At 36.2% G+C, this 23,923-nt stretch overlaps 2 protein-coding genes across 9 annotated transcripts in view; both read left to right on the top strand.

Moving 5' to 3' along the window:
* Window positions 1-23,923, top strand: part of SCMH1 (Scm polycomb group protein homolog 1) — a 181,877-nt gene that overhangs the window by 42,600 nt on the left and 115,354 nt on the right. For 6 of the 8 annotated variants that reach the window (XM_051987894.1, XM_051987893.1, XM_051987891.1 and 3 more), the window contains exon 3: window positions 22,425-22,505. The exons of the other annotated variants lie outside the window; for them this stretch is intronic. The gene's annotated coding sequence lies outside the window, so the exon portion shown is untranslated. The remainder of the gene's footprint in view (window positions 1-22,424; window positions 22,506-23,923) is intronic. 8 annotated transcript variants of the gene reach the window in all.
* LOC127555535 (alpha-ketoglutarate dehydrogenase component 4-like) lies at window positions 16,142-18,228 on the top strand. The gene has a single exon (XM_051987904.1). It carries the CDS (start codon window positions 16,209-16,211, stop codon window positions 16,515-16,517), a length of 309 nt encoding a protein of 102 aa, XP_051843864.1. The 5' UTR covers window positions 16,142-16,208; the 3' UTR covers window positions 16,518-18,228.

Below are 23,923 nucleotides of genomic sequence, written 5' to 3'. Positions count from 1 at the left end.
TTAAAATTTTTGCCTGAGTATTTATTAAGGAAATTGGTCTATAGTTTTTTTCCTTTTTATTATTCTTCCTGGTTTAAGCATCAGCACCATATTTGGGTCACAAAAGGAATTTGGTAGGACTCTTTTGCCTGTTTTCCAAAATAATTTATATAGTATTGGAATCATTTGTTCTTTAAAGATTTTGTAGGATTCACTTGTGAATCCATATATTCCTTATTTCTTTTTAATCTTAGGGATGTCATTTATAGCATTCAATTTTTTTTTTCTAAGATAGGGTTATTTAATTATTGTTTCCTCTTCTGTTAATTTAGATAGTTTATATTTTCATACTTAGATTTTTACTTAGGTTATTAGGTTTATTTGCATATAATTGGGCAAAATCACTCCAAATAATTGCTTTAATTTCTCTTTATTGGCAGTGAATTTAACCCTTTTCATTTTTGATACTCATATTTGATTTTCTTTCTTTTTAAAATCAAATTACCAATGTTTTATTTTTTTTTTTCATGAAACCAGCTACTAGCTTTATTATTTCAATGGTTTGTTTGTTTTTTAATTTTCAGTTTTATTAATCTTTCCTTTGGGGAGCAAAGATGGTGGAGTAAAGACAAGAATTTGCCTAAGCTCTCCCCCAAATCCCTGAAAATACTTTTAAATAATAACTCTAAACAAATTTTAGAGCTTCAGAACCCACAAAAAGACAAAGTGAAACAGTTTTCCAGCTGAAGACAATCTAGAAAGTTGGCAAGAAAGGTCTGCTGTACTGGGGTGGGAGTGCAATGGGCCCCAGCAGACCAGGAGCAGGCCTTGGGGTCTCTGAATCAATGGCAACAATGGAGGTTCCCAGACCTCTCAGCCCACAGACACCAAAAACAGCTTGGAAGGTCAGCAGGAAAGGTTTGTAGTACTAGGGTGCTAAAGCAAATCAGGAGCAAGTCTTGGGAGTCATTAAATTGGCAACAGTGGGAGCAGTAGCAGTGGTGGCAGTGGTTTCTAAAGGTCTCAGTCCACAGATTGGTAGGAGGGTCACACAACTGGTCAGAAGGAGATTACAAGGGTTGATGAGGTCTAGATATGGGGTACCTAAATGAAATTAGGGTTTAGTTGAGGTCTAATGGCAGGTTCGGGGTACATGGAGTCAAATGGAGCTCCCCTACAACCTCATTGCATTCAGAGCAAGCATACAGGGTTAAATAAGTCTAGTAGTGGTGCGAGTTCCCAATAAAAGCTTTATTGGCCCAAAAAGTTAGATTGATAAAAGAGGTTTATTATGGGGTTTGGAAATAAGATTAAAGTATAGTTAGGGAAATAAGTAAAGGTAGAGATAAGAAGGGCACTGGACACAGAGTTCCAGTGGACAGAGGGTCTTGACATGCCAGGCATAAGGCTGGCATGTTTGGGGTCTTTGCAAAGAGGGGGTCCCAGCTTGGCCCCTTTATAATGGGAGATTTAGCTAGAGGGACCTGTGGGTATAACCCCAAGTTGGCGAATTTAGGGTTAGGGTTAAGGACAGGCTGGGATCTTCTATTGGAATTCAAAGGGACCAGGATTTGTGAATCAAAAAATCCTTGATAATTAACTAGAAGGGGTTGGGAATCAGAAAGAAAGGAATAAGTCGATTCTTAAAGGAACCACACCCACATCAGGGTTTCTTTGCTAGCATTGAGGCAGGACTCTGTTGCTTTGCCCATATTCAGATCCAGGATGAAGTACTGACTTTAATAGGTCCAGGATAAGGAGATATACTAGCACACTTGAACTCATAGCCAGAGTAGATCTGAAATCTTCCTCACCTCTTCAGGTAGAAAAGGCTGTTTGTGATCACTCACATACCAAAGCATAGGCCAGGAGAGTAGTCAACACACTTCTTGGATCATACCAGCTTGGAAAAACTGAAAACTTAATATTCCCTAGAAGAATGTCTGAAAACAGCTACACAAAACCTCTGAAGCTTGTAACATTACAATCTCTGCCTGGAAATAGATCCCTACTTTAAACAAAGAGCTAAAAGCAGAGTAATAGACTGGGAAAATGAGCAAACAACAGAAAAAGATTCTGACCATGGAAAGTTTTATGGTGACATGGAAAATCAAAATACACACTCAGAAGAAGATAACAAAGTTGAAAGTTGTACATCCAAAATCTCCAAGAAAAATAAGAATTGGTCTCATGCATAGAATAGCTCAAAAATGATTTTAAAAATCAAGTAAGAAAAATAGAGAAAGAATTGGGAAGAGAAATGAGAGTGATACAAAAGGAAGTACAAAAAGCTAATGGGAAGGAAGCCTGAAAAAGCAAACTTGACCAAATGGAAGAGGAGGTACAAAAACTCACTGAGAAAAATAATTCCTTAAAAATTAGAATTGATAATGAAAAAAAAAAATCAAATGAAGGCGGTCTAGCTGTACCTGATCTAAAATTATATTATAAAGCAGCAGTCACCAAAACCATTTGGTATTGGCTAAGAAATAGATTAGTTGATCAGTGGAAAAGGTTAGGTTCACAAGACAGAATAGTCAACTATAGCAATCTAGTGTTTGACAAACCCAAAGATTCTAACTTTTGGGATAAGATTTCATTATTTGATAAAAACTGCTGGGATAACTGGAAATTAGTATGGCAGAAATTAGGCAAGGACCCACACTTAACACCATATACCAAGATAAGATCAAAATGGGTCCATGACCTAGGCATAAAGAACGAGGTTATAAATAAATTAGAGGAACATAGGATAGTTTATCTCTCAGACTTGTGGAGGAGAAAGAAATTTGTGACCAAAGATGAACTAGAGACCATTACTGATCACAAAATAGAAAATTTTGATTATATCAAATTAAAAAGCCTTTGTACAAACAGAACGAATGCAAACAAGATTAGTAGGGAAGCAACAAACTGGGAAAACATCTTTACAATTAAAGGTTCTGATAAAGTCCTCATTTCCAAAATATATAGAGAACTGACTCAAATTTATAAAAAATTAAGCCATTCTCCAATTGATAAATGGTCAAAGGATATGAACAGACAATTTTCAGATGATGAAATTGAAACTATTACCACTCACATGAAAGAGTGTTCCAAATCACTATTGATCAGAGAAATGCAAATTAAGACAACTCTGAGATATCACTACACACCTGTCAGATTGGCTAAGATGACAGGAAAAAATAATGATGAATATTGGAGGGGATGCGGAAAAATGGGGACACTGATGCATTGTTGGTGGAGCTGTGAACGAATCCAACCATTCTGGAGAGCAATCTGGAATTATGCCCAAAAAGTTATCAAACTGTGCATATCCTTTGATCCAGCAGTGTTTCTATTGGGCTTATACCCCAAAGAGATACTAATAAAGGGAAAGGGACCTGTATGTGCCAAAATGTTTGTAGCAGCCCTGTTTGTAGTGGCTAGAAACTGGAAAATGAATGGATGCCCATCAATTGGAGAATGGCTGGGTAAATTGTGGTATATGAATGTTATGGAATATTATTGCTCTGTAAGGAATGACCAGCAGGATGAATACAGAGAGGCTTGGAGAGACCTACATGGACTGATGCTAAGTGAGATGAGCAGAACCAGAAGATCATTATACACTTCGACAACGATATTGTATGAGGATGTATTCTGATGGAAGTGGATTTCTATGACAAAGAGACCTAATTGAGTTTCAATGGATAAATGATGGACAGAAACAGCTACACCCAAAGAAGGAACACTGGAAAACAAATGTGAACTATTTGCATTTTTGTTTTTCTTCCCGAGTTATTTTTACCTTCTGAATCCAATTCTCCCTGTGCAACAGGAGAACTGTTCGGTTCTGCAAATGTGTATTGTATCTAGGATATACTGCAACATATTTAACATATATAGGACTGCTTGCCATCTTGGGGGGGAGGGGGGGTAGAGGGAGGGAGGGGAAAAAACGAAACATAAGCGAGTGCAAGGGATAATGTTGTAAAAAATTACCCTGGCATGGATTCTGTCAATACAAAGTTATTATTAAATAAAATTAAATTAAAATTTAAAAAAAATTAGAATTGAGAAGAAGTTTATGACTTTATGAGAAATCGAGAAACAAAAACCAAAACAAAGAGAATGAAAAAATAGAAAACATTGTGAAATATCTCATTGTGAAATATCAAGAACAAGTGACCTGGAAAATAGACTCAGGAGAGATAATTTTTAAAATTTTGGTATACCTGAAAAAAAGATAGCCTAACATGTTTAACATATATTGGATTATTTGCTGTCTAGGGGAAGGGATGGAGGGAAGAGAGGGAGAAAAATTTGGAACACAAGGTTTTGCAAGGATAAATGTTGAAAACTGTCTTTGCATATGTTTTGAAAATAAAAGTCTATTAAAAAAAATTAGAATGAATATCTGTGGGGAGAAAAAAGAACCTAGATATCATCTTTCAAGAAATTACTCAAGGAAAACTCCCCTGATATTTTAGAATTAGAAGGTAAAGTAGAAATCAAGAGTCCACTGATCAGCTCCTGAAAGACATCCCATAAAAACTTCGAGAAATATCATAGCCAAATTTCAGGTCAGGTCAAGGAGAAAATATTCCAATTATCCAGAAAGAAACAATTCAAGTATAGTAGAGCCACCATTATGATAATACACAAGTTTTAGAAGCTTCTGCAATAAAAGGATTAGAGGGTTTAGAATATGATATTCTGGAGAGCAAAAGAGCTGGGATTACAAGGAAGAATCATCTATCCAGCAAAACTGAATATAATCTTGGGGGGGGAGGAGGGAAGAGGGATAGAGGGAGGGAAAAGAGAGAAAGTTGGATATTTAATGAAATAGAGAACTTTCAAGCATTTGGATACAAAATAAACCCAGATCTGAATAGAAAATTTGCCTTTTGGGGACAGCCAAATGGTGTGGTTCATAAAGAACTGGCCCTGAAGTTCAAATCCAACTTCAGACACTTAAAGCTTACTAGTTATGTGACCCTGGGCAAGTCACTTAACCCCAATTGCCCTGCATTAAAAAATAAAAGAAAGAAAATTTGACTTTCAAATACAGGTCTAAAGGGGTCTTAAGGGGATATTCAGGAAAGGGAAATCATAAAAAACTTAAGGTTAAACCCTTTACATTTCTTCATGGGAGAAGGATACCTATAACTCATAAGAACTTTCTCATTATAGGTAGTTAGGAGTATTTGTAGACAGAAGGCACAGGTATGAGCTCAATATGAAGGGATAATATTGATAAGGTGCAAGAATTGAGGGTAAGAGATCTCCTAACAGCAGTGGGATCCCCTTGGCCAGTGGCAGGCTTTATGAAAGAATTCACAAACCCCAATGAAGGCAGGCAAAGAATGGGATTTATTTACACTAACAAGACAGCTTTCTAGGAAGACAGCCTTCTTGGTGGGCAAGGTCCTGTTAGGAATATAGCAAAGGTGGATTAACACTGAGAAGAAAATATCTTTAGCAGTGGGCAAATCTTGTTAGGACTTCTTCAAAGATTTGGGGTTCAGAGTTGGCTTTTATCAGCTTTCTGAGGCCTTATCAGGGTTTTCTCAGCCCTCTGCTGAGAGCAGTTTGAGGGACTAATCTCCAGTTCAGTAGAGGGTGGTGATTATTCCCCTGGCCAAGATCTCCAGCTTAATGAGATCACTTAACTTAAGGTTGTTGTCTGGGAAAGGTGTACTTTTCCCAGGGTTTGAGAGTCTCCCCCCCAAAGGGGACACAGTTTACATTCAGGTCTCCTACAAAGACTAAAGGGGACACAATTTACATAAATATCTAAAAATAATTAAGGGGTAAAAGGGAAAGGTAGAGGTGGAATGGTATAAATTATATGTCATAAAAGAGGCAAGAAAAAGCTTTTATGATAGAGGAAGAAGAAGAGAAGAAGAGGAACAAGAATTGGCTCAAAAGAGGAAATAACATACACTCTCAAAATGGGAATAGAAATCTCTCATACTTGTCAGGAAAGTAGGAGGTGAAGAGGATTCAAAAAGGGAAGGTGATAGAAGGGAGTGATATATTGGGGGAGAGGTGGTCAGAAGCAAAATGTTTTTGAGGAGGAACAGGGTGAAAAGAGAGAGAGTAAAATAAATGGGAGAAATACAATTAGAAATAGTAATTGTACAAAAAAATTTTGAAGCAAGTTTCAATGATGAAAGCTTCATTTCTCAAATACAGAGGGAACTGAATCAAATTTATAAAAAATAAGAGCCATTCCCCAAATGATAAATGAACAAAAAATTTGAACAGTTTTCAGATGAACTAATCAAGCTGTTTATAACCATATTAAAAAATGCTCAACTCACTAAGGATTGGAGAAATTCAAATTAAAACAATTCTGAGGTACTACTCATACCTATTAGGTTGGCTGGTAGACCAGAATAGGAAAATGACAAATCTTAGAGAGAATGTGGAAAAATGAGACATTGTTGCATTTTCGGTGGAATTGTGAACTGATTCAGCCATTTTGTAAAACACTTTGGAACTATTTCCAATGGATACAGATCTCAAAAGAGATTTTATTTTATTTTTTATTATAGCTTTTTATTTACAAGATTATATGCATGGGTAATTTTTCAGCATTGACAATTGCAAAACCTTTTGTTCCAATTTTTCTCCTCCTTCCCCCGTCCCTCCCCCAGATGGCAGGTAGACCAATACATGTTAAATGTTAAAGTATATGTTAAATACAATATATGTATACATGTCCATACAGTTATTTTGCTGTACAAGAAGAATTGGACTTTGAAATAGTGTATAACTAATCTATGAAGGAAATAAAAAATGCAGGCAGACAAAAATAGAAGGATTGGGAATTCTATGTAGTGGTTCACACTCATTTCGCAGAGTTCTTTTGTTGGGTGTAGCTGGTTCAATTCATTATCTATTGGAACTGATTTGGTTCATCTCATTGTTGAAGAGGACCACAGACATCAGAATTGATCATCATATAGTGTGATGTTCTCTTCTTTTTTATAATATAATCGTTCTCTCTGAGAGCAGATTTCTTAGGGAGGTTTCTGGAGGCAGCCTTAGTTTCAGTTCAAAGTAATAATCACTTTAAATGCAGCCAGCTAATAAAATCCAAATGTTTATTTTCTCCTTCCAAGTCTTATCTCTTTCCTTGGGCCCGGTTAGCTTTCTTAGAGACCTCTCTCCCTCCTTGGTTCCAAGAGCTCTTGCAGCTTGTCTTTTTGCTCTTTCAACTTCTGCCTCTAGCTCAACTCCAAGTCATGGCTTCTCAATCTCCAACTGAAGCTCCCCTCTCAATCTTTTCAACTGAACTCTCCTAACTGAGCTCAGCTGTTTTTACGCTCTTTTAGACGTGTAATAAACTCAAGGGTTTACTCCTCTGAGAGTGAGATTATGGGAGGTATGAATCTGGATATCTCATACTGAATCCTGAAATTTCCCAAACATGTGAACTAATGTGTGAGCTAATGTGTAAACTCTCAAAGGTGTTAACTTAAGCATTGTTTCTGTCATATTAGTGACTTAACACCTTGTAAGCATTTGCTCTAATGTGTGAACCAATAAGCATTACATCAGTTCCATTGAGTTAATACTAGGATTCTAAGTATATAATGTTCCCCTGGTCCTGCTCATTTCACTCAGCATCAGATCATGTTAGTCTCTCCAGGCCTTTCTGAAATCATCCTGCTGGTCATTTCTTACAGAACAATAATATTCATATACCACAATTTATTCAGCCATTCTCCAATTGATGGGCATCCACTTAGTTTCCAGTTTCTGGCCACTACAAAGAGGGCTGCTACAAACATTTTGCACAAAGCGGTCCCTTTCCCTTTCAAAAGAGATTTAAAAATCTTATGTACAAAATATTTATAGTAGCTCTTTTTTCAGGACAAAGAATTGGAAATTGAGAAGGGAATGCCCACCAATTGGGAAATGGCTGAATAAATAGGTGTGTTATTATGATGGGATACAATTATTCTATAAGAAATGATGAACAGGGTGCTTTCAGAAAAATCTGGAAAATCACCCATGAGCTCATGCAAAGTGAAATGTACTGTGCACAAAGTAATAACATTGTTGTTGGATGACTAACTGTGTATGACTGCTATTCTCAGCAGTACAATGATCCAAAACTACTCTGAAGGACTTGATGAAAGACACCCAGAGAAAGAACTATGTTTTCTTTTACAACATGACTTTTATGGAAATATTTTGCATAACTGTACATTCTGAGAGAGGGGCAAGGGAGGAAAGGAAAGAATTCGAAACTCAGTTTTAAAAACAAATGTTAAAAATTGTTTTACATGTAATTGGGGAAAATATTAAATAAAAAAATCTTTAATTTTCTGGATTACCATTTTAGTGTTTAATTGGTGATCTTTAATTTGTGCTTTTTCTAGTTTTAAAAACTGTGCATCAATTCATTGATCTTTTTTTTTTTTTTTTTTTTTTTTTTTACTGATGTAAACATTTAGAGATATGGTTTTCCCTGAGTTTGGCTTTGACTGCATTCCACAAATTTTGATGTGTTGCCTCCTTGTCTTTCTCTTAAATTATTTATTGTTTCTATAATTTGTTTTTTGAATCATTCCTTGGGTTTAAATTATTTAGTTTCCAATTAATTTTTCATCTATATTTCTGTAGCCCTTTATTAAATGTAATTTTTGTTATCTTATGATCTGAAAAAGATGTATGTAATATTTCTGCTTTTTTGCATTTGTTTTTGAGATTTTGTAATACCCTGTTTCATGGTCAGTTTTTATGTAAGTATAATGTACAGCTGACAAAATTTCCATCCAATTTACTCCAGAGGTCCATTGTATCTAACTTTTAAAAAAATTATATTCGTCCCCTTAATTTCTTTCTAGTTTATGGTTAGATTTATCTAGTTCTGAGAGGGGAAAGTTGAGGTCCCTCACTAATATATTTTTACTGTCTATTTCTTTCTGTAACTCACTTAACTTTTACTTTAATTTGGATGCTATGCCATATGCATGTTTGTTGAATATATGTTCAATTTTGATACTACTTCATTGACTATGGTACTCTTTAGCAAAATGTGAGTTCCTTCCTTATCTCTTTTAATTAGGTCTTATTATTTTTTTTTTTTTGACTTTTCTTTTGTCTGAGATCATGCTTTTTAAAATTTCAGCTGAAGCATGATAGATTCTGTTCCAACCCTTATTTTTACTCTCTGTGTATCTATCTGTTTCAAATGTGTTTCTTGTAAATAACATATTATTGGATTCTGCTTTCTGATCCATTCTTCTGTCTGCTCTGTCTCTTCTCTTCTTCTTTCTCTCTCTCTCTCTGTCTCTCTGTCTCTCTCTCTTTCTCTCTCTCTGTCTCTGTCTCTCTGTTTCTCTCTGGGTGTTTCTCTCTGTCTCTCTCTGTCTCTCTCTTCCCTCTCTCCCAGGTTAGCTGGCAATTAATAAATTGATAGTAACCAAAGAGAATCTCATGGAGTAACTGAAAGCCTTAAATACTTTTTGAGTGCTGGGGCAGCTAGGTGGCATAGTAGTTAAGGCATCATCTCTGGAGTAGAAATACCTGAATTCAAATTCTCAGTCACTTACAGGTATGTGACCCTGGGTAAGTTATTTAACCTCAATTGTCTCAAAAAGAAAGGAGAAAGAAATGGAATGCCTTTGACAAAAGAAAATTAATCCTGTTTGGTGGGTATTTAGTGAGAAGATAGGTTAGAAATCTTCAGTTCCTCTTGCTGAGAATGTGGTTTCATCATAAGGCTTAGCTGGCTTCAGTACCCTGAACAGATCTCCATCCAGACCATTTGGTTGGTTTCCCCAGCCTATTTCTTGACTTTTTGTTCAGTTGTTTCTGTCATGTTTGACTCTTTATGACTCCAGCTGGGGTTTTTTAGAAAAGATCCTGAAGTAGTTTGCTGTTTCCTTTTTCAATCCATTTTACAGATGAGGAAACTGAGGAAAGCAGGATTGACTGGTGCTTCCAAGGTGGTCTGATCCAAATAGAAATATGGCCACTACTTTTTTGACCTTTGCTCTTTAACCAAGGACCTTGTTTCCCTGCAGCTGCAAGTGCTAATGCTCCTTTCTGACTTGGAACTGAGACAAGAGCTGCTAGTCCTTTGTGAGTGATCACAAGCACTTCCCTGCAACCACAAGCACTAGTATTTCCCATTACCCTGGCCCTGAGACCTAAAACTGAATATAAGCAATGCAACAAGGTCCTGTTCCCAGTGCCAGGAAAGGGTCCCTTATAATCTCTTTCTGACCAGTTGAATGATGCCCTGACTCCTCTAGGTAGAGAGCTCCCAAGGTTGCTGCTGCAGACGTTGTAACAGGCATCAACTAGGTCGGTGCCACCTTCCTAAGTTGTCTGGACTTGAAAAATGTCCCAATCTAACCTTTTCTTGGCTCCGAAACTCCAGAATTTTATTCGCAGCATTATTTTAAAGTTGTTTGGAGGGAAATGTTATTTCCTGCACTCCCATCATCTACTGCTATGCTTTTCCTGATTCACATTTGCAGCCTTGGAATGTTCTGTGATTTCTCACCATTTCTCTACCATAGCCCGTCATTTAACAAGTCTTATTGATACTACTTCCACAACATCTCTTGCATCCATCTTCCTTTCTTCACTCATACCTCTCTACCTTAGTTCAAATGCTCATTAGTTCTCACTTGGACTACTGAAGTAACCTCTAATCGGTGTCCTTTGCCTCCTCTCTGCCTTTCCACCTACTCCAATCCATCCTCTATATTCCTGTCCAACACAGATCTAACTGTGATACCTTCTCATCTACACAAAAATGTTCTGTGGCTTCCTTTTTACTGTAAGATAAAATGTCATAATTTAAATCTAGCATTTAAAATCCGTCCTTCTCTATTTCTGGTATTATTTCATATTACTCCTCTTCATATATACTGTTCTAATCACACTGGCCTGCTAGCTCTTTCTCACATATAACATTCTGATAAGGTCTAGATTTAGGGAACCAAAATGAGATTAGGGTTTCTGGTTGTCAGGGTGTTAAATGATAAGGTCTAGTGGCAGGTTCGGGGTTCAGGGAGACAAATGGAATTTGGCTCCCCTGCACCCCCTTGGGATTTGGCACAAGGGTAGAGAGTTTGGGGACTCCCTTCTGGCAATACAGAGATTCTCTGTAAAGCAATTTACAGACCCAAAAACCTACATTGATAAAAGAGGTTTATTATGGGGAAGGTTAGAAATCCTGTCAGAGAGGCATAAAGTCTCCTTAGGGAAATAGGTTTGAATAAAGAGAGGATAACACTGGAAAAGAATATTCCAGTGGACAGAGCCTCCTTGGCATAGCAAGCATGGCATAGCTGGCATGTTTGGAACCTCTGTAAAGAGAGGATTTTAGATTGGTTCTTTTATAATAGAGGAGTTTTAGCTACAAGCTGAAGGGAACTCATGGGTGGAGTTCTACAATCTGGGATTCAACTTGAGCTGAATTTGAATAAAATTCAATGAGTTTTAGGAGTGAACCTAGATAACAAGAATGAAACTGTTTGTCCCTCGGAGCAGGGTCCCTAATTGAGGCAGAGTTGAAGGAGATTTTCTCCTTCAAGGATTTTTAGAGTTTTGGGGTCCCCTCTTCAATTCTATCTTCTACCTCTGTCTTTTCACAGGTGATTCCCCAGATATGGAATGTGCCCTCTTCTCACTTCTACTTTGTAACATGCCTACTTTTGTTTAAAGACAGCTTAGGTGCCATCTCTTACATGGGGTTTTTCCTGAATTATTAGAGCTCTCTTCCTCTTGAAATTACTCTTTATTTATTTATTTATGTACCTGTTGTATTTCCCCAATGAATTCATCAGACAATATAGCACAGTGGTCACTAATTTTTATCTTTGTAACTATGCTAATAGTAGGCACTTGCATATAGTAAGCACTTAATAAATAATATTTGAATTGAATTGAATATGGGAAGTATTTTAACAAGTCAAGCTAGAAAAGGGAATGCATTCCAGGCATAAGAATAACATATCCAAGGATACAGAAATAGGAGATATAATATATACAGGGAACAACTAGCAGGTAACCATTTTGCAGCCTTCATGTTTGAAATTAACTCTCTTCTCCTCTGCTTCCCTTACTTCCTTCAAGTCTTAGATTAAGTACAATGTTCTTCTGGCCTTTCACAGTCTCCCTTCCCAATTCCCAGTGCCCTCCTCCCTAACTAATTTATATTGGTTTTTAATTTATTATATATACATTTTTCTGGATATATTTGGGTATATGCACCAATTGTCTCCTTGATAGACTGTAAACTTGTTCAGATCAGGAATAATTTTTTGTTCTTGTGGTTTTTGTATCCCAACACAGTACTTGGCACATATTAGGTATTTAATATAATAAAGAATTATTTTTTGGTGAATTAATGATTTTTCTGAATAACCAGAAAATGAGTGTGGGAAGGGGAATAGTGGGAGATTATCTGGAAAGATCACTGAGAACCAGACTAGGAGAGATTTTGATGCCAGGCTCATTTAGATTATACCTTATTTGTCAGACATTCTAGAGCCATTGAAGATTTCTGAACTAGAGAGTAACATGATCAAAAAAGTACATTTGAAATATTGATCTGGCAGCATGTTTAGGGAGAAGTTTATATTAGAGACTAGGTGTCCTGACTGGCAGCCCAGGGTATATTCCAGGAGAATGGTGCCCATATGGCCTATGAGATAAAGAATTTCTCCTATAAAGAATTTTGTCATTTGATATTTCATGGGTGCCTTTTGAATTATTCCACTCCAGTGTGATAGCCAGTTTCAGACTTAGCTCCCTCCTGGTTTTCATCTTTCATACTAACAGATTAATCTTCCATAAGCATTGCTTTCCTTATGATGAGGGGAGCCTGAAATTCTCTCTCACTCTCTCTTGGACTTTGTGGGGAAAGCTTGGGAAAATCCCTTAGAGAAGCTCTCCTGAGAGACCTGCCCCAGGGAATCAAGATATAGTGGTTTTCATTCTGTTATCTGAGTGGGACTAATTGAGTCTAGGACCACTCCTACTTAGCCTGAGCTGGAGATCAAGATTTCTATCCAACTCTATTGAGTTGGAGATAGAATTGGACTCTATTGAGTTTTTCCAGGGACACTCATTCAATTCCAAGATTCTCTATTCTGATTTCAACTTGAACTGCTCCCAGTCTCCACAAAGAGCTGCCCATGTAACAAGCTTCCTCTCCAGCCCAACTCCTTGCAAAGGACCTAATCATGCCAAGGAATCTTTCTCTCTCCTTGGCATAGCTTCTACCCTCTGCCCACTGAAAAGATAATCCCTTTCAGCATTACTACTCCCTCTTTATTTCTCTCACCTATTTCCCTAACAGGACCCTACCCCTCTTCACCTCTCTTTTGAGATTTCTCTGCTAGATCTTTACCTCTCTGTCGGGACCTGCCACTAAGGAAGTCAGTCTTCCTAGCAAAAACTGACTTCTCAGTTCTAATAATAAACTTCTTTTGCCAGTTTAGCTTTTTGGGTTCATAAATTAATTTACAAAGGACCTGTGTTGACCAGAAGGGGGTTTGCACAACTCCCTGCCCTGCCCCGTACCTCATCACTTATAGTGCTATCTTACTTCCATTTAATCTCTAGGCACTTCCTGCTCTTTATAAGGGACAAAGTCTATACTTCTTGGCCTGGGATTCAAAGCTCATTAACTTTCCACCTTCTCCTATACAAACCTTATTTATTGAATTGGCTTTGTGCTTTTTTGTCATTTTTGCACATACCATTCTCTTGTCTTGCAAATTATTCATTTATTTGATTTTTATGTAGTTCATTGTGCTAGGCCTTGGGTTGATACAGAGTGAACTGTATCATGACTGTAGCCTTTATGGCGTTCCTTTCCACCTACTGAATCTTAACTATTCTTCAAAACCCAATTTGGACTGTCCCTCTTTCATGAAAATCTTTAAAGTCACTCTCTCCTTCCCCATTTCTTACTATTCACTATAGGCCTTATTGTTTCTATCACTCATTTATTTCCTTATTATGAGTTGGATTTTTGTGGTATATATGTATAGCTATTTTGGGGACTAGATTGTTAACTCCTGAAGGGGAGGGACTTACATTTCCTTGTATAATAATTCATGATGCTTATTGACAAGTGCTTTTATACATAGAAGGTATTCGCTAGATGCTGTTCATTGAGAACAGATTTTAATGCTCTTCTGACTAAGTGGTTTGGAATTGCTTAGACATTTGTTATCTCTCATTGTATGATATCTTATTATATTGTTACTCTCCCCAAATTAACAAACCAAAAAATCATAAGTGTCAATGAAATCAAACTTCTTAACAGCTAACTCCTATGTTCTAGATTATTGAGTAATTGAGTGATTGATTCTAAAGATCATCCTTTTCAGTCCTCATTAGATCAACTTAAAAACCTCTTTCTAGAAGGAGAAAGATCTTTACTGAGAATTTAGTTGCTTCATATCCTCTCTGGTTAAAGTCCAATCAAGCTTCACATTTAATCTGTAGCTTTATTAATACACAAAAAGAATAATAGCTCCAAAGGAGACATGTGTCCCAATCTGAAAATACTCTGTAGGCAATAAATAGACTATTGATTGTACCCAAGAGCTGAATAATTCATTGATTTTTTTGTTTTTTTACTAGCCATAGGATCTGCTATATCTTCCATGGAGCTTTTTATAATTCTTTATATTAGAACTAGAATGGCCTTTAGAGATTATCTAGTTCAGTGATTCTTAATCCAGAGAACTTGGATTCCTCCCAAGGAGTCAGGAATTTGGGTAGGAAAAAACGTACATCTTTATTTTGACAAACCTTTGATTTCCTCCGTATTTCTATATATTCTGAAAATGTTCTATAAGCTTCACCAGAATGGTGGAGGCATTCATAGCACAAAAAATGTTAAGAACCCCTGATCTTTTAGAGAAGAAAAAACTGAGGTCCTTTGAGAGAAAGCAGCTTACTTGAGATCACACAACTAGTTAGTAGCAGACCTAGGATTAGTGCTTAGTAGCTACTATGAGTTAGCCATTGTGATAAACTTTGGGAATAAAAGAATCCAAAAGACAATCCCTTTTCTCAGATATGGGGAGACAGCATGTGAACATCTGTATATAGACAAACTATTAGACAGGATAAATTGGAGATAATTAACTGAAAGAAGGTACTAGTTTTAAAAGGGACCAGGAAAAGCTTCCTATAAAAAGTGGAATTTTAGCTGGATCTTAACAGAGGCTGGAAAAGCCAGGAGGCATGGGAGATGGCTACTGAAAATACCCAGAATTCTTCTGGGGGGTAATAAAATGACCTGTCACTATATGCTAGAGTACATGTTGGGAGTTGAGGCAGGGTGGGGGTGGGGGTGAGGGAAATACAATGTAATTTATAAGAAGGTCAGAAAGATAGGAGTGTGAGAAATGCTGAAAATTTCTAAGGAGGGATCTGAACCCTTCTGAAATACAGTAAATTCTATGAGGCACTGAACTGGAGTGACTGATGAAGAATTCACAGAGGAAATGACATAGAAATGGCTCACTATCACCTTCATGATGATACGTAAAATCCTGTTATCCATTCAAAAGTCTGTCATTTCCTAATTTCCTCTTGTTGGAAATAACATTCTTGATATTTCCACAGTGTTGCAAGCTTTGCGATAGTATAGGATAGTGGGTACCACTGATTAGGATTAGAATTCACAGAACAATTAAGCGATCAATAGAAACCTTGAGCAAACAAGGGATTGTGGGGCTAGGAAGGCACAGGTAGATTGAGCCAATCAGAAAGAGTCTTGTGATTTTGATAAAACCACAAATTTAAGATACTAGCCCATCCAGCCCAAACTAGTTGGGGTTAATGATAGGACTTGACCAAATCACTACTGCCCTGCTTAATAGGCTAATTGAATATTAAACAACACATCCTAGAGGAGGAAGTTTTCGCCATTTTTGAACATGGGATGTATGATGAAGGGGGGGAACATGTTTTATACATATGAAGGGAAAACATGTAGTGGTCATATCAAAAAGATTATAATCCAGATGAAAAGGACCAATTCATTCTCTGAAGGGAGGCACTGTGCCACACTAGCAAATATAAAAATTCCTCCACAGAGTGCTGAGTGCTCCCTCTTCCTGAATAGGAGTGGGGTCCGCTTCTGGCCAAAAACAATAAGATAATTCCTTAAGATTCTTCTTTAATAAATTTTCCTGGAGAGTTTGTCGGCCTGCCCCGGAAACGTTACATCCCCCTGGGTCGCCATGGGCAGCAAGATGGCGGCGGCCACTCAGGTTGTGCAGGTAGTCAAGCCACATACTCCATTAATAAGGTTTCCTGACAGCAAAGGCTACCCCAAACTGAATGTACCCGAATCTTTAACATCATCTGTACTTCCATCTCACTCTTCTGCAATATCACAACATTCTTTGGGTGGTAAATCATCAGGTTTGCCAATGAATCGTGGTCCACCAGATTCTGCTGAAATAGTAAAAACATTACCTCAGAAATATAGGAGGAAATTCATATCTCCAGAAGAGATGGAATTTATTCAACGTGGAGGTCCAGAGTAATCGCTGACAAGCATATTATGATTATCAGACAAGAGAGTGGTTATCTTCACAATAAAGGCCTTCAAAAATGACATGTTAAACTGTATATGAAACCAATTTAATATAAGATGCTGTATAAAATGCAGGGTTACAAATTTAGATAGCCATTTATATTTCCTAATTTGTTTAAATCAGCTTGTATATAAATTAGGCTGAAGATTTGAGTTATTATTTCTTAAAAGTATAGGAATTTTTGTAATTTAGATAGCATATTAACTTTTGATTTTCAATTATCTCTAATATTTAATGTTGCTCAGGTTTAATTTCCAGTGACCTTAATTTCCTATAATTTTTCATTGTAAGAAATGGAAAGTTAGGAGAAGATACCAGAAGTCTTGAGATCAGATGAGAATCAATGTTATACTATTCTGACGGATAAAATTGAGACAGGACAAGTCACTGTTAGTGAGAGTGGGACAATAATGAAAAATGATGATGAATAATGAATGATAAAATAATCAGTTACCAAACTTCTGTTTGTCAAAAACCGTGAAATGACAAACAAAAAATGAAGTGGAAGTAGGGGGGATATGTTTTAAAAGGTTTTTTGTGTGTGTTTTAAGAAAAGAAAAAGTTCCTGCCCTTTTGAGTTTGTTTTGATCATGTATTGTGAGCACATATCAAATTAAATATTTATTTTTTTCCCCAAAAATAAATAAATAAATAAATAAATTTTCCTGATTTTCAATATCAAGAATGTTATTTCCAACAGGAGGAAATTAAGAAATGACAGACTTTTGAATGGATAACAGGATTTTACATATGATCATGAAGGTGATAGTGAGCCATTTCTATGTCATTTCCTCTGTGAATTCTTCATCAGTCACCCCAGTTCAGTGCCTCATAGAATTTACTGTATTTCAGAAGGGTTCAGATTCCTCCTTAGATATTTATTAGTTATATGACCCTGTATGACTCTCTCAGTCTTGGTTTCCTTCATCATAAAATGGGAATAATAATAGCATCTACTTCCCAGGGTTGTTGTGAGGATAATGAGATAACATAACATTTACAGACCTTAAAGCTATAGAGCTTTATTTTTAATCATTATTTTTGTTATTATTATTATAGCTACTTCATAAGTAGCTATTGTTGAGTATCAAATGAGATATATAAGTTCTTTTTAAGCTCCAAAGTCTTTAAATACTAACGTTAGAAGTACACTCTTGATATTGAAAATCAGATATCCAGGAAAATTTATTAAAGAAAAATCTTAAGGAATCGTCTTAACATTCCTGGCCTGAAGTGAGCCCCACTCCTCTTCAGGAAGAGGGAGCATTAAACACATAAGTGAGAGAACTTTTATACTTGCTAATGTAGTGCAGCCCTTTCCTTCAGAGAATGAATTGATTCATTTCTTCCAGGTTACAATCTTTCTGATAAGGACATTACATGTTTTTTTCTTCCCGGGTTATTTATACCTTCTGAATCCAATTCTCCCTGTGCAACAAGAGAACTGTTCGGTTCTGCAAACATATATTGTATCTAGGATATACTGCAACATATCCAACATATATAGGACTGCTTGCCATCTAGGGGAGGGGGTGGAGGGAGGGAGGGGAAAAATCGGAACAGAAATGAGTGCAAGGAATAATGTTGTAAAAAAATTACCCTGGCATGGATTCTGTCAATATAAAGTAATTATTAAATAAAAATTAAAAAAAAAAAAAAAGGACATTACATGTTTCTCCTTGATATGTATAAAACATGTTTCTTCCTCATTATACACCCCACGTTCAAAAATGGAAGGAAACTCCTCCTATGGAGTGTGTTGTTTAATATTCAGTTAGTCTGTTAAGCAGATGCTGTAGTGATTTAGTCAAGTCTGGTCATTGAGCCTAGCTAGTCTGGGCTGGATTGGCTAGTATCTTCAGTTTGTGGTTTTCTCAAAACCACCAGACTTCCTGATTGGCTTAATCCCTCTATGCCTCCCTAGCCCTTCAATTCCTGTTTCCTCCAGGTTTCTCTTGATCACTTAATTGTTCTGTGGAATCTTAACTTTCTTTAACCTCTCACATTCTGAAAACCCCTAGGTCAGTGGTATCCGATTATCCAATACTACCTCAAAGCTTGCAACATATGAAAACCCAACTTTTCAGCATTTCTTACACTTACACTTTATTTACTGTTAACCTATGTTGTCTATCAAACCCTTTTTAATTGGTATTTAAAGCCATGTAATATTAAATGGTAGTTATATGTATTTTTCCAAATGAGTGCCATTGGAATAATTATTATTTCTTGTATTTATCTGTACTGGGAGGGAGACGGCAGAGGAGAGAAATAAACATTAGGGAAGGATCGCTGAAGACTGCATATTGACTTAGAAAACCATATATTAGTATTACTGGGTTTATTGTATTTTTATTCCTTTTATTAAATATTTCTAAATTACATTTTAATCTGGTTCTGGCTGTACTTTGGAGTATTACAGGCCAAATGTAGTCCCAGCAGACTAAGTATTTGACATCTGTGTACTATGTAGCATGGGACATAATAGGTGCTTATCATTATGTAATTTAGCTGGTGATTGTTACGACATTTGACCAAAAGAGAATGCTTTAGGATTGCTAAATAATGACTTAAGAACTGAGTTTTCAAACCAAAATCCATAAATTAGTTTTAGAGAAAATTTTTTGATTTTGGTGAAATCTGAGGGCAAAAAAGCAGGTATACTATAAATAGATCTACTTTTCCTGACCCATACTCCTAAGCTTGGCCCAAGAGGATGTATTTACTGAAGGAATCCGCCCATGTGGCCCATTTACCTACTGTTGCTTAAATCATTATGTGCTTATTACAAAGAGTCATAGTTTATCATCTTAAGGGGATTTTTTGGTTGTCTGATCTGGAAGGGAATTTGAAGCCTCTAATTCAAGCTTAAGCAGGTATCCCCTTTAACACGTGTGATCATCTTCCTCTGCTTAAAGACCTCTTAATTAGAGGGGAATCCTCTTGAAACAACACATTCTATTTTTTTGGACAGTTTTTTTCATTGGTCAGTCAATTAGAATTTACCTATTGCTTTCTGCATGTCAGGCTCTCGAGTGCTAGCTAGGTCTTATAGCATGTCTTAGTAGATCAAAGTGAATGGAAAATTGAAGCTTAGAATATGTTTAGAGGATGGCAAAGGAACACTAAAATCATGCCATATGAAGAGAAGTTGAAAAAATATGTTTAACCTAAAGAAAAGAAGATCCTGTTGGTAGGAGAGAAGAGTGATGAGGGAAGGGACATAATTCTTGTCTTTAAATTTCTTAAAAGGCATTAAGGGGAGCAGGCTTGTTTAGTGTTGCTGCAGAGGACAGAAGTAGAATAAATGAATATAAATGATTAGAAGGCACTGTTCAGCTTAACATAAGAAAAACCTAACAATTCTAGCTGTCTTACCACATAACTGGCTGTTTTAGGGGATTGTAAATTTCTCATCACTAGAAACTATGAAACAGAGACTAAACAATCCTACCTCTTGTCTCCTCTAAGGAATATCATAGAGAGGATTCTTCTTATATAGGGTGAGAGATTGGTAAATGATTGTTTACTAACTATATTATCCCTCAGGTGACATCAGGGTTTGAAATGTAATTCTGGGACACACACACACCCCATCACAATAACAATGTTAATAAGGTGATTTAAGCTTGCTTTAATCCCCGTTAAATAGCTCTGTCTTTTGGGCAATAGGAAAAAATATATGTCTTTGATCATTAAATATGTTTCAGATTCACTTTGGAGATAGATTTTCATTCAATTTCAAATCTCCAGGAAAAATAACATTCCTTTGTTTTTGTAGATAAGTCTGCTGTCAGTATTCTCTTTCTGTCTTAGTGCTTGTACTAAATGTAAGTGTACAATATTCTTCATTTGGGACATTGAACAGAAATTGATATACCTGTCCTACTGCATTAAGGACTGTCCTGCTTGCACAAAAGAAGAGTTCTTTAGGACATGTCTTTTGCTTTGTACAGTTACATTTTTTCATATGTATTCTGTCTTTTTCTCTTGCCTACATTCTCCCCTTTTCTAACTCAAGGATTTCAATATCTCATACTGCTTCTCAGTTTATTGTTTTCTATTTCCAACTTTCAGTTCATTCATTCAATCACATTTTTTGATCACCTACTATGTGAGTTTTATATTACTATATTAGAATGGCTGGGATCTTCTTTGGTAATAAATCAGATTTGAAAATCTTTGCTTAGTTTTTTCTTTAAAGTTCTGATATTTTATTACCACATCACCTATATACCTTTCATGCTCCTTCCATTCCATTTTAATAATCAATGATTACATATTTTAAGGATATTGTATTTTTGATTTGCATAATATAATTTTATATGAGCTCAGATGAATTTAGTTTTAATTACTAAACAAAATGACATATTCAATACTTGGGAAAAGCCTCTTAACGTATTTGCTTATTTCATGCTTTCCAAATGTAGCTATTTTAGATCCTAAAGTTAGTTGAGGAATTATAGTCATCCAAATGTTAATGTTTAGAATAGTGTTAAGTATGGAGACTTTATTCATATATCAAAATCTGTGTATAAATCTCATCCTGGTTTAGTTATGAACCCTGGGTTTTCAAAAACTCTACCAGTAGAGTAGAAGCCCTATTGGGGCTTACTCAACTGAAAGAGCTTCATGTGTGGTCTAGCAATTGAATGTGTGTATCTGTCATCTGAAAACTAGACTTGCTACGCTTGAAGAGGCTCCTGGTTAAGAGGTTAGCCAACATGTGATGAAGTATTATGGCTGTGGCACATGTAAAGTAAGCAAAAATACACCCTGATTAAAATGTGAATATTTTAAACAAGATCAGAAGAAAATTTGGAATGCCATATAATTTAATACTCTTCAATATTTTCTTTAGTATAAATTGTTCCTAAATAATTTTCTTTATCATAAAACATAGTGTTTTTTGTTGTGTTTTTTTTTTAATTTTGAAAAAAATTTCTTTACAACATTATCCCTTATACTCACTTCTGTTCTGACTTTTTCCCTCCCTCTCTCCACCCCCTCACCCAGATGGAAAGCAGTCCTATACATGTTAAATATGTCACAGTATATCCTAGATACAATAAAAACATATAGTTTAAAAATTTTTTTTGCACTTTGGTTTTTCTTCAGTTTTAGGCTTGTGTTAGGCAGAATTTCAGAGCTGGAAGGAGACTTGACAGCAATCTAGTCCCTCTGATAGCAAGTGGTCACTCAGCCTTTGCTTGAAGATCATTAGGGAGTGGAAACTCAGTCTCCTGAGGCAACTCATTTCATGGTTGAAAAGCTATCATTTAAAAAAAAAAGTTTTCTTTTTACTAAATTTAAATTAGTCTGTTTGCAATTTCTACCAGTCCTCCTGAGGATTATTTGTTGTTGAGTAGCCCTGAGCTAACCGATGACTGGTTGTTAGACCTTGAACAAGTCCCTTTCCCTCAATTTTCTCATCTGTAAAAGGAAGGAGGTTTGACTGTTGATTTTTCTCTGGCTGATTTCTATGGCTCATTATTCTAACAGTGATACAGTTACCTGTTAAAGAGTGTCTACTCCCAACTGAATACAAAGGTCAATGTGTAGCACGCTTACTTTAAAAAAATGCAAACAAACAAACAAAAAGCTATCACAAATTTAAAATTGTCAAGAATTCAGCCAGTACTTCTTACTCCTCCATTCTCTTAATAGTACTTTAGAAAAGATGTATATGTTCAATCTTTGCTTTCAAAGGGCTCCTTTCTGGTAGGAGAAAGACTTCAAGTTTCTGAGTGGAACAGAAGATAAATTGGCCCCTAGTTACTTTTCATTATCTAGACATTTTTGTAAATAACTTGGAAGGAGAGTTTACATTTCTAATTTTTCTTTCTTTCATTCTAGATTTCTTCATCTTGCTAAGGAGAAATAATCTCTTATTTAGTATAACTGGTGGTATCATGCAGAAAGCCAGCCCTCAAAAAGGTCAGTGTACACATGAGGGAGCAACAGAAACAAGAGAATTCCCTGTTTTACCTTGTGTCGGAATGTTTGAATCATGGAAGTCACAGAATATGCAGAATGATGGAATCTTGTTCTCATGAAATGTGGTTGGTTTTGTCCTAACAGTCCTGCAGATATAATGCCCACCCTCTGAGAGTCACAGACTAACATTAACATCCAAGCCAGGAACAGGCATGCCAATACCAGGTGTAGATGCTTTATAACCACTAGCCAAGGGAGACATATATGTTCAAGTAAGGGGGAAAAAGTTAAAAGTATTGTACAAATGCAAACTCTTAAACTAGTTGGTTGAATGTAAGTGTCTACTATGGGATAAGGCTGATAATAATGTGGAAAAAGCCACTAGAAACAGAAAACAAATGGCCCCTATTGTGAAGTATCTATTACATTCTGTCATACAAGTGTTATTTCTTTAGCTTTAAGTTTGGATTACTTTTAAAATGCCCATGGGAGGCATAGAACTTTAAGCAAGAAATCTTCAAACTGGAGACAACTATGAATGAATATGAGGTAGATTTGAACATAAAAGGGAGTAGAAGAAGAGAATAAGGAGACCAGAGAGGATCAGAATTCTCAGAGGAAGTGAGGTTTGAAACAGTAGGACATGCCTGGGAAACATTGAGCCACAATAAAAAGAGCACTTGGGGTTAGAAAATCTGGATCAAAATGAATTGTTTGGGCATTTAGCTCCATGTGTGATTATGAGCAAGTCTTTTAACTCTATTGAGCCTCAAAATGCTTATCTGAAAAATGGGTGTAATAATGCCTCCATTCACCATTTCACATTGTTTTAAACAATAAAATGATGGCAAAATATTAACAATGCAGTGGATAGAGTGTTAGAGTAGGCATCAGAAAAACCCGAGTTCAGATTCTAACTTAGACACTTATTAGTTGTATGACCATGGACGAGTCACTTAACTTCCATCAGCCTTGTTTTTTCTTCTATAAAATAGTGATCATAATACCACTTACTTCCCAGAGATGTTGTGAGGATAAAATGAGCTAATATTTGAAGCACATTGCAAACCTTAAAGGATTATATATGAATAGTAATCATCATCATCATTATTTTTAAAAGTAATAGCTTTTATTTATTTATTTTTTTTTTTTTTTGCTGAGGCAGTTGGGGTTAAATGACTTGCCCAGGGTCACACAGCCAAGAAGTGTTAAATGTCTGAGGCCAGATTTGACCTCAAGTCCTCCTGACTCCAGGGCTAGTACTCTATCCACTGTGCCATCTAGTTGCCCCTGCTTTTTATTTTCAAAATATATGCAAAGATAGTTTTCAACATTCACCCTTCTAAAACCCTATGTTCCAAATTTTTCTCCTTCCTTTCCCCCCAAACCTTCCCTAGACAGCAAGTAATCCTATATAT

The sequence above is a fragment of the Antechinus flavipes genome, chromosome 3, assembly GCF_016432865.1.
Source record: "Antechinus flavipes isolate AdamAnt ecotype Samford, QLD, Australia chromosome 3, AdamAnt_v2, whole genome shotgun sequence".
NCBI lineage: Eukaryota > Metazoa > Chordata > Mammalia > Dasyuromorphia > Dasyuridae > Antechinus > Antechinus flavipes.
This window is presented reverse-complemented; position numbering and strand designations above follow the sequence as displayed.

Coding starts and splice junctions, on each gene's coding strand:
- LOC127555535 (XM_051987904.1), top strand. CDS start 16,209: ATGGGCAGCAAGATGGCGGCGGCCACTCAGGTTGTGCAGGTAGTCAAG.